The sequence below is a fragment of the Pinus tabuliformis genome, chromosome 1_1, assembly GCF_031772625.1.
Source record: "Pinus tabuliformis cultivar Carrire ecotype Pingquan chromosome 1_1, CPIR1, whole genome shotgun sequence".
In the NCBI taxonomy this organism is placed as follows: domain Eukaryota; kingdom Viridiplantae; phylum Streptophyta; class Pinopsida; order Pinales; family Pinaceae; genus Pinus; species Pinus tabuliformis.
Window position 1 is genome coordinate 549,124,291 of NC_142297.1, and position 12,012 is coordinate 549,136,302.

General features: G+C 38.0%; 1 protein-coding gene across 8 annotated transcripts in view; it reads left to right on the forward strand.

The window, feature by feature from the left end:
- The window catches only part of LOC149214292 (uncharacterized), a 264,915-nt gene that overhangs the window by 120,420 nt on the left and 132,483 nt on the right, over positions 1-12,012 (forward strand). For all 8 annotated transcript variants that reach the window (XM_089392260.1, XM_089392259.1, XM_089392264.1 and 5 more), the window contains one exon: positions 9,121-9,269. In XM_089392260.1, coding sequence (XP_089248386.1) covers positions 9,121-9,269 — 149 coding nt within the window. The remainder of the gene's footprint in view (positions 1-9,120; positions 9,270-12,012) is intronic.

The window sequence follows — 12,012 nt, forward strand, 5'->3', positions numbered from 1 at the left end:
AATCCTGGGCCACATATTGGGGCATAGGGGTAGCTAGATAAGGGGAAGCCCACACCTGGGTATGTAATGTGTAGTAGGGAGAAATCGTTGTACACGAGGTGCCTCGACCTTGATTTTTCCACCCTTATTTATATTCCATTTGCCTTTTATGAATTTTCTTTCATTAACTGCTCGGGGCTCAATGGACAAGAGCATGATGTGTAAGATATGGCAGTGGTTTTCCCCTTTTAGGTAGGGCGGTTCATTGCCCTCCAGGGGTTGGGACAATCATGGGTTCTTGAATGATAAAGGAGGCTTATCTAAGGCCTATGGAACCAGGGTGATGACCATGGATTGGGGCAAAATTTACGCATGGGTTTTCCTCTCCGAGAGGGAGAGGTTTTGGCCCTGGCAGAAAGGCAATCACTTGTGTTTTTGTCTCTTGCTTTTGTAGCAGTTTTGATGAAGTTAGCAAACACATGCTAATGATGAAGTAAAGATAAATTGTTTAAATACTTCACAAATTGTTATCATGTAACGAAGAATCATCTTGATATGCATGCCATAAGATTCTTCAACATGATATCAGAGCGATTGGTTCAATAGTCAAGGAAAATGGCAGAAAAGAGACATGCAGGGATCAAGTTTTGAAGCACAACATCAAAGCAAGAAAGATCTAAACCCTAGATCAAAGGACCAACTTACAACAGTGGTAACAAGGGTTACTGTCTATATCAGCAAGAGACTTTGTCTCAAGTAATCATCATCTAATTGCCTCAAGATCAAGGTAGGCCAGAGGATCTTAAAATTGAAGCCTACACCTTTTTGAAACCATAGGAAGCAGTTTACAAAAGCAAGGGTTTTTGGATATCAATGCTAACACACTTGCAATCACAAGTTGATGTTGCATTCTACCCAATTATATCATCAATTTGTTTATATATTAATGAAGATGGTTCGAAGGGAAAGAAGGCAGTCTGCCTTTCATAGATCTCAACCAAAGGAAGCATCAACACACCTACTCCAACATGATCAAGGTGAAGATTTTATCTTCACATCTCAAGTAAGTATTTTTCATTAATTATTTTTGAAATGACTTCATTGCAAGGAGATCTATATGTTGTATGGGTCGTCAAAGGTTCTTGCATAGAATAAGGAGCCTTGTCATTATCCTTAGAGAAGTCAGAACACCAAGGTCTCCTTTGAAGTCACAAGAACTAGTAGGGTTCTATGAAACAAGAAAGGAGACATAGGTAGAATTCAAGAAGTACTAGAGGACATACTCTTTGAATTAAAGTACAGGAGGAATGAAGGAGCATCTTCAAGAGGTCTCAATTAAGAGATCTAGAAAAATGATGAATAGATGATCATCATTAATAAGCAAGGTGACAAATGTCCATAAACAAAAAAGTTACCTCAATCAAGAGTCTTTGTTCCCTATGTCAGATAAAGAAAGGCAAGCTAATAGGTCACATATAAGTGCAGATAAGTAAAAGGTTGATAAGAGAAAATAATACTATGAAAGAGATGCTCATATCACAGGAAGGATGGAGAAAGTTGAAGAAAGGATCAGGGAAAGAGGGAGAAATAGATCTCCATTATGAATGAGATGGTGTCCCTCTCAAAGGGATCCTATTAGAAGTCCGTGTAGATATGAACATAGTAATAAGATGCATCATGGCATCATGGAAGTAAGAGCTCATATGAAATCATGAAGAACATAGCTCTTGGGAATCTCGTTGTACATTGCAGGAGAGGAAGAGTTCATCCAGGTCAAAGGAAACATTTGCCAGATGGGGATATACTAGATCATGAAGGATCTCTGATAGAGATTTCAGCGGAGGATCTCCAAGTCTGGAAAGGCAACAAATGTTTCAGCAGAAATTCCAACTCTTGGATCTCATGAGATGGTGGTTCAATGACATGAAGAATGAAGCAGATCAAGGGATTGAAGAACCGTTCAATCAAGGAAGCTGCTGAAAGATACCTAAAGAAAAATAAGGTATGTATGATTATAATTGTATTTGTATTTGATATTGTGATGTCATGTTCTGTGGTTGCAGATAAAATGGATCAAGCATGATCAAGAAGAAAAAGATCTCCCCCTCTGAAAGGATGCAGAAAGTCAGACTAGATGAAATCAACATAATATGTCCTCATAATGTAGTATGAGGTAGTTGATGACCATTGAAGAACTATGAGAGTTCCTGGGAATAAAAGACATGAGGATGAAAGAGATCGTGAGACATGCAACCATGACGAAGGCAGTCAACATCTAGAGGATTAGGAAGACTTGACCAGGAAACCTCCCGGAATGATGAGTAGACTTTGATGGAAGTCTGAAAATATGAGGACCCTTGACAATAGATATCATTGGGAGATGTGTCAACATAGATGCAGGATGATTGATGCCTACAAGAAGATGTCATTGAAAGAAGGCCATCACCAAAAGGTAATATGTGATTTGTTTTTGGTGTCTGACCTCTTGGAAAAGTTTAGGTATGTGTGCAGGATCATGGAAAGGAGAGTTGTGAAGGATGTCACAACTATGTGATCCAGAGCAATCACTATTAAATAAAAGTGGAGACAAATGAGATTATGAAGGAAGCCCCAGATGTAAAGCCAAGGAGGACACTTTCCTGGAGAGAAGGAATGATATGACGGAGGAAAGTGATGGATGGCTGAACCCTACAAGTGAAGAAATTGATGACATCGAGATTGTGGATCGTCAATCAACTAGAAGACCCTATAAAGTACTGATGATAGAGTCCCTCTATAAGAGGGAGCTTTGGGAGGTTCCTATGGGTAAAGGAACTCGAGCAAGTTTTTGAGTAAAGAGAAACTTGGAACTCGTCCCTGGTTAAGAGGGAGAGTTAGACACAACATTCTTGTCTTCAGTTTGGAAGAAAGAATGGAGGATTGTGTAATCATCTGGCATCCGACACTCTTTGAGGATGTGGTAGGGCATCCAAAAGAAGAGTGGGCAAGAAGACCGATATTCTTGAGGGCTAGGAACCCAAGATGAGATTAGTCCTAGTAGGGCATACTCAGAGCACCATTTTCAAAACCGGCCGGCTTGGAACCGACTCGGCCGAGTTGGTCCGAGCCAGGCCAAAAAAAATTGACTTGGCTTTGGATTCGGTTCGACTGGCCAGGTTAATACCGAGCTGGCTGGCTTGGCCGAGCTAGCATTAACCCGGCCGGGTTAGAAAAAGAGGCCCAGGCTACGGATGAATTGCCTGGAATAACTTAAGTATCATCAATCAAAAGATTCAATGTTCTTTCGAAAACTGAATCCACTGTGACATTTAGCATGCAAACGAACTCTCTGATTATTGGCTATTTGAATTGCCAAATGATAGACTAGGAGCCTACAGAATCGGAAATTGAATCCCATAGAAAACTGAGTTTCACCTTGCAAAATGTATAGTTTCTAAAACACAACTCGGACATCAATATTTGCTGCAGAAGTGTTAGTTGCAATATTTGCTGCAGAAGTGTCAGTTGACTAGCTGCATATAGCACATCACCAAATCCCACTGACCTCACAAAGACCACGACCTTTCACATCTCCTCTTTTGAAAAGTATTGACACAAAGGTGTCAATTTTAAGCCTAAAGGAAATTTAGAGACAAACATAATTACAGTAATAGAAGAATCTCTCCGTTCGATGAAGTACAAATTAATATAATTATAAATCCAATAATTTGTTCATTTTCTCCTTCTTGTCACCACACCTTCTACAATAGTTGTTCTGATCCATGAAATATCATCAACAATGCCTAAGTTTTATAGAATAATGTGGCATCCACTACTTTGATGCATCATGTAATAGGCACAGTTTATGTCCCATGCACAAAAATGTTTTTCTCTATGCATCCTCCTTTTCCTCCAAAACAAAATTGAAGGATTAACCAGATGTCCAAAATAGAACATGGAGATTAAGGGTAAGTTAATAAAGCCACTTGAAGTGGATGAACATATTGACACTGCTTAATAAGAAAAAAGCAATTTCATCCTTACTGTGCAAATTTTTGGATTGAATTTTTCGTGTTCTAATAATCAGAATATCTTGCATCATTTGCTATGTGTTTTTGTTTTGATCTCAATTCTCTATATCGTCATCATGTATGTATTGGACAGTGCACTAGGTGCCATTTTGATAAAAAGGATATATACATGAACCTGCTTTGATCATATGTTGTCTTCTATCTATATTCTAATGCTGTGTGTTTGGAAACATGAATGAAAATCTTTAAAATTATGTTTTTTTATAAAAAAAATTAAATATTTAATGTATTTTTTACAACGACTGAAATCGAGCCAATCGAGTGGATACGGAGTCGGAGTCGGAGTCGAAGTCGAAGTCGACCCTCGGTCGAGTCGGTGTTGGAGTCTGAGTTTTAAAACATTGACTCGGAGAATGCCCGGGTGGGTATGACCCTAAAAGAGACAATGATGATGCGTGTCTATCAGTCATTGGTCTCGCCAACATTGTGTGCTCTTATCTAAGTGAGAGATAGAGCTGTTAGTCAAGGCCTTGCTAAATGTAAACAATGTTCGTTGAAATGATACTATTAACACATGGATTGCAAATCCGATTCTTCTTATAAATTCTTCAGATTGAGAATGTCCAAGTAACATTATGAATACCTCCCTAGTTAAGAGGGAATGTTGAAGAAAGTGTAACTAGGTTCGGTCTTCATAATGACATGATCTTTGTAAATGATGTAATGAATTATTATTGTAAATCTTGCCTCATGGGTTTCATGAGCAAGAAGTGTAAAGTAGGTCAAAGACTTCTTCTTGATGTCTTTAGGTTTTTATCTAACTGTCAAAGAGTCATGTCATGTATTGAAGAGCTCTTTAAGAGCCTACGTACCAGTGAAACATGAATCTTTGATCACTCGCGATTAATCACGAGTCAAACTTTGCTCTTCCCTCAAACGATCTGATTCAACTCTGGGCGAGTCAAACTCGCGTTGACCGAGTTTGACTCATGGTCAACATGATTTTGACTTGCAACTCACTGATTAATTGTGATTTAAGCGACTGAGGCGATTTTCAGCCCTCAACTCGGCGAGCAAGGGTTTTAACTTTTAGGGTTCCCGCATTTTTCGTTGCATGGTTTAGTTAGGTTAAAAATTAAATGTCGGTCCATAACTCTCTTCTCACTGCTCAAGCCTGCAACTCATACACTGAGAAGGTAATAGAGGCATGGTTTCAGTTTCAATTTCAGTGTACGCTGCGTAATAGAGTCGTAGTGTAATAGAGGTGTAGTGTGCAATGTGCTCCAGTGTTAGCTTCAACATGTGCTCTGTCAGATATTTCAGTACCAAACCATTATCGTATCATTTCAACAACAATCAAGAGATTTTAGTTACTGCTTTTTAACTGATTAGTATGCAGTATTTTAGAAACTTTTAGAAGTAGATGCTCCTGGTTCTATGTAGTCACTGGTTAGGAGTCAGGACTCAATACTTTGGATCATGTTTGGACTCATAACATATATGAAATACTTATTCATTCATGATATTTTGGACATCTATCGATATTATGCATTGTTTGGACATGACTTTATTGAATATCAATGAAAAATGTTTTTTTTTTTTCAATATATGTGTATATCTTTATTTATTGAATTCATCGATTTTTTCCTGATCTTTTCCGCATTACAGTGGGCTAGGGTATCTGCAAACAGCAGGCAAGTATCTCGCATTCTTTTGTGTGGGTATAGGAGTAGATCTGCACTACAGGAAGGAGGGTACAAACCTCGGATTGGTGCAGGTCTATCATATTGTTGGGTGCAGGCAGACCAGATCTCGTATGGCATAGTAAAGCCCTCACATCTCTGTAATCTCGACATAATGGGAAGGAACACTAAACACAGTCACCCACTTGATGATCACTTGATGAATGAGGACGCGGCATATAGATGCAAGGATCTCAGATAGAGGTATATTCTCGGCATACCTGTAGGTGCTAGATCTCGCTTGATATAGGAGAGAAGATCTTGGATGAGGTGGCATGAAGGCTAGACAATCTCGGCATAGCAAGGAGCAGTGTTGGCATCAAGATCTCGATGGCACTCCTGTAGCAGACCAGTCATTGGAAACAGTGATAGATCTACTCTCTCGGCTCGATGAAGATAATGTCAAACGTTGTCTCTTCTATATATATTACAATCTTTCCAAGACCCGATGATGAAACAAGGGTTCGGTGAAGAGATCCTCGGCATACATATAGAAGGAGACTATGTCATCACAGTGTTAAGATCTAGTATAAGGCAATCTCAACATACTTCGATGAATAGTGATAAGGATCATAGTCTTTATCTTGACTTAATTCTAATCACAGTAATTATAAATCATGATCATACATATATGTGATCTCATTGTCTCGGAGGATCTTAGTGCAACAAGTGATCCTGGTGATACTACTGTAAAGGCCTCTATGTTGCAGAAGTGATGAAGATCGTGGTGTTGCCATAGTGATGAAGATCATGGTATTGCAACAACAATAAAGAACACAATCGTGATGATCTCTGTGGTGCAGCGAAGACAATGATCTCAACATTGACATGAAGAGGATTGATGGCTTGGTCTTGGAGAGGCAGATTGAGTCAAGGGTCATGGTCTTGGTATTCGTTAATGGAATCTCTATAAGAAGAATTTATGCATGGGTTTTCCTCTCTAAGAGGGAGAGGTTTTGGCCTTGGCAGAGTGCCAATCACTTGTGTTCTTGTCTCTTGTTTTTGATAGAATTTTTGATGAAGTTAACAAACACATGCTAATAATGAAGTAAAGATAAATTGTTTAAATACTTCACAAATTGTTATCATGTAACGAAGAATCACCTTGATATGCATGCCCTAAGATTCTTCAACAAAAGGCATCTAAGGCCGAGGCTGGTTATCTTCGGACCATAGTAGAGGCCATTCATTGGCAAACTGCATCGTAGGAGGAAGAAAATATATCCTAAGGTTACCCATATATGTGGATGGGTAATAAAGCCTACTTCTTCGACTCTCTAATGTTAGTTGAATGTAGCTATGCCTGCCTACAGTCCCTTTTCTAAGTTCTCACGAGTTTGCTTTGCAATAACTAGCAAGAAGTCTACTTAAAATCATAATGAAGGTGAATGAAATTAGTGAATTGAAAAATAGAATAACCCTAGCCATGACTTATTTTACCTTTCATAACCTTGCCTTGATTTCTACAAGTACAATTTTTTTTTCCTTTGTTCACGAGAGTGATGAAGGAGTGCTTTGGGAACATTGCTCCTTGAGTGCTTCGCAAAAGGGCAAGGGGTGTCTCAAATAGACTAGGAGCATGAGTCTAGAAAATGCTCTCGTGAGGGAGTATGCTTTAAGAGTGAAGTGAGGCCAATTGTCTCTCCTCACAATTTAGCCCTCCCTATCAATTGTTTCATGTCACTGAATGGTAGAGGCTTTGGTAAGGCAAAAGATGTGAAGACAATCCATTGTGTTGTCCTAGGAAGGTTGATCCTATAAAATAGTTACAAAAGTGTCATTTGCAAAGTCACTATTAACCAACTAGCCTCGATCCAACTTAGGTAGGAAGGTCCCCTTATTTAGGGTCAAACTCCAAACCCATTTTATGGTTTAAAAGATATCCAAGTGCCTCTGTGGCCGAGATGTATAGGGGTGGGGTGAGTGGACAACCTTACCAAATGGATTGGAATAATCCCACCTCTTTAGATTTGTAGTGGTTAGTGGAGAGATAGGTTGAAGCTTTTGTAGATAATGTTTACATGACTTGGATGATGAAAGAGCCATAGCTAAGTGCTCCAAGCATTACAATGATAAATGACTATTTAACCTTGTCAGAAGCTTACACAAAATCTATTTTGATAAAGAGTGCATCTAAACTTGGGGTGTGTGACCATTCCATTCCTTCCCATACTGTGATGACATTAGCTAACATAAAATGGCCTTTGCTAGGTAGAGCTTTGGTGAGGAGCCTATAGGTAGCATCCAGCAACACAATTGGCCTCCAGTTGGTGATAAGCTTAGGGTCATTGCCCTTGGGAATTAATTCAATAAATCGTTGGTGGATTAGGAGCTTTAAGAGAAGAGCTAGGAGCACTTGTATCAGTCTTTGCATCTCTGCTCATCCCAGTCAAGATGGTACCGTCTTCATTCCTGACCTAGTAAGCTTTAGATAGAGGACACATTTTGTTCCCTGCAGGCAGCTGCGGTTTACTTCTAGGAACAGTTGAATTCCTGGCACTATGTTTGAGGCAAAGGAGATGTTCTTCCAAATAGTAGAGTGAGAGAGACCATCTATTATGTAATGAAAGATTTCTTCCTTTGAAATTTATGATGATAACTTTAGGAATACTCTTGGCTTGAACAACATTCAATGACATAATACATAGGGGCAGTGCAAAATCCAGACGTAGGTTGCTGCTTAAGAATGGTTTCTGCTCTTCATTAGTACTAGTCATCTTGGGGTTGCTAACTGCTATTTGAATTATGTGTATATTCAACAGCTTAGAATTGTTTCTTAACTAATATGAGGCAAACATGTTTTAGTCATACCGTATACTCTTTTAGGAGACATAAATGCAAGATTCACGCTGTTAATTAATACACAGTGCAATGCTGCAAACGTCTCTGGTTTCTCTTGATATTTTCAGTTTCCTTTCTGAGTTTTCCAGGTCTAAGTTGATGCTTGCCGATATTTTCTAATATTTTCCAATATTTCCCTGATGTTTCCAGTATGTTTCTTAACAGAGTCAGAGACACATATTCTGCGAAATGATATTGTGATACACACACAGTGCATTAGCTTCTTATCGCAACTTGCTCATCAGCATTAGGGCTGTTTTCCAGCTTGATAGAAGAAGCAAAAATGTTACCTTCACATGTTCATAAAGCCTGTTACATGATATCATTCATCTAGATGGTTAATACTTGCTAGAACTTATAGGAATCTAGAACATCTGGGCACCTAAAGCCGTATTATATGCTCCATTCTATGTTCAGCTCATACTATAGATTTTCAAAATTTATCATAACTTTTTGAAAGTGGTTTGTCTTCCAATTCTGTCAAATTAGTCCAAGTTTTGTTAAGGCTACGAAGTCATCTTGATTTTATGAGTTGTTTTGTTGTGCAGAATCCAATCGCCTATACAAGCATCATAAGAGGGCACTTGTCAGGTTAGAACAAGCTGCAAATTCTGCCATGCAAAGATCTCTTGCCTCCAAAGGAGCCTTTGCAATCTTATATGGCCACCATTTAAAATATTTTATAAAAAAGAATGAGGTATGCTGATCTGCTTTTGAATGGTCAAACCATCGTAACATTTATGTAGTCAGGTGGTAAAGTGGTGATATTTTCGAGTAGTTGCAATTTGCATGCAAAAATTTCTTGCAATATATATATATATATATATTTGTTAAGCTAATAAGTATGATACCATAGAAATCGTTCTTGTTCCTGTTGGAGGAGCAAATATCAAGTATTGATATATCTTCTATATGTTATGAATTTTATTTTTTCAACAGAAATGGGTATTTTTTGTATTCAAAAGTGGCTGCAGAAGTTGCCCACATTTTCCTTAGAACACTTGTTGTAGTGTGAGCAAGTTGCTAATGTAACTTAGTCGAAGTCTAACTTAGGAAAAAACACATTAATATGTTGGTTTATTGAGCTAAGTGAAAGTTATGAAAGGTAAAACAATTTTTTCTAGTGAGTTTTAATCTTAGTTGTTGATCTCAAGCGAAGCAAGATCTAGTCTCTGCTGTCAGTCACTTTGAGATTAGGGTTAAGATTAGGGATTTAGGTCAATGTAAAGTTATAAAAGCAAGGCTAAGGAGAAGAGAAAGACATACTACAACAACACAAGATTGAGAGCGTCATTTTAGTGAGAAGTGTGTTGGGTCCAAGGGAGTGCAAAGAGGCCACAGATCTGGATCTGCAGAAAAGAACGGGCACCGATCATGGGCACCTATGCTAGATCTGATTGAGGTTAATTATATTTTGTATTTTTTCAAGTGGGCCATTATCCTAGGGTGAGAACCCCCATAAGTTTGGATTTTTTTAATGAAAACTTGTTGGGTAAAAATCTGTTTGTGTCATTATGATTGAAATCATTATATTTGCTTTTGCTTGTTGAGAAACCAAGTGCTGGATAGATTAAGGCTTGATTCCTCTTTTTTGATAATTACTTGTGAATGTTAGCTATCTTCTTATTAATTTATGTTCTCTTCATCAAGCAATTATACAAAACTTCAAAGCATAAAGATCACAAAGAGACAAAGAACACTAGAAATTAGGCTCCAAGCCAAGGCAAAACTCCACAAAGGGGAAAACCCAAACAATCCTTCTCTTATAGAATGAGATCAAAATGAGATATTCAAGACCCAAGAACAAGACCAAGACTGCCACAAATGTCCAAGTCAACCCTCCTCCAAATCAAATCAACAAAAGTCAACGCTGGTCAAACCTTCTGAAATCTGGTCAAATCGTATAAATTTCAGACCTGCAGTAAAGGACAAATTTTGGACTTCTAATATTCACAGAGTTTCCACAGAAACTTTGCATGTGTGAGCATAAACAAGCTAGAAAACCCGAATTTTCTTTCTCCTTTGACTTTGGTTCCTTTTCTTCTTGTCTTTTGCACAAAAATCGATGTGATGTGTGAATGAATGAATGAGGTACCAAGAGGTTGAGTTGACTTGTATATATCACTGTCCAAGAGGGTCGAATAACTGCCACTTAGGCGGACTTGTCCAGGGAGCGCTGACTTGGTCTTGTATTGACTTTTTGACTCAAAATAAAATTCTTTTTCTTTTCTTTTCTTTACAAAAATCCAAATGGGACTTGACTCAAATACATTTCTTTTGACTCTTCATAAATCCTTTTTGATTCAATTGACTCTATAAGCATGAAGAACATACCTTTGAAAAAAGAAATAAAAATAATAATGATGAATATAATAAATATATTAATGATAAAAATTATATTTTATTACATTATGAAGACCAACACTGGTTACATTTTTCAACATTTCTGGATTTTATTGTGTTAGGAACCTAGCAATGCATTTAAATCAATAGATGAATTTTTCTACTATGAATTTAAGTGTCGTGTGCTACGTTTGCAAGAAATATAACATGGTATCAAAGCTCTAGAAAACTTTGAAGGAGAGATGTAAGAACACTAGGGTTTGCAACAACGAATTTCTTCTTTTTACGACAACATTTTTTTCTAATTTTGTAGCTAGGGTTTTGTGGCGAAGGTTGATTTGTGAGATGACATCACTGAATAGTTTGCGATATGAAGACAGGTTGGATGGGGTTGTTAACTTCAGTCCTTGGAAGGAGCAGATAACCATAGTTTTAAAAATGAATGGTTTGTGGAATTTTGTGAACACAGATATCCAAGTTCCTTCAAATCCAAACTAAGCAATCAAGCACAATTAGAAGGATGTGAAAGTGATGGGTATAATTTTGGATGGTGTAAGGGATCATATAATTCCTTACATAACACGAAAGTTTTCAACACGTCAGATGTGTGTCGCCCTAATCAATTTTTACTAGAGTACAAATGAAAACATAAAAGATGGTGCTTTGGGAAAAATTGAGCAATATCAAGATGAACAAGTTTGAGTCTGTAACATCTTACTTCACAAGGATCGACTAGGCTCGTGATGAGCTTTAACGTGTTGGGGAAGCTGTAAACGATTTAGGGATTGTGAAAGTGCTTTGAAAGAATGTGCCAAGCATTGGACTACCTTTGTGGATGGAATCTTGGCTAGGCAACAACTTCTTGATTGGATCCGGTTGTGGGATGATTTCATCTAGAAGGAGATCTATGAGAATTCAATAACTGGAGGACAACGAAGGATCGGTGAGGAGAAAGAGGAGATTGCTCTTCCTGCACAAGCGAAAAGGGGCAATGGGAAACCCAAGTAGAATTAGAGTGGAGGTGGACCTTTGTAGGGTAAGGATATGAGCTATGTCAAGTGCTTTTCATTTCAAAAGTTTGGGCATTTCGCCAATCA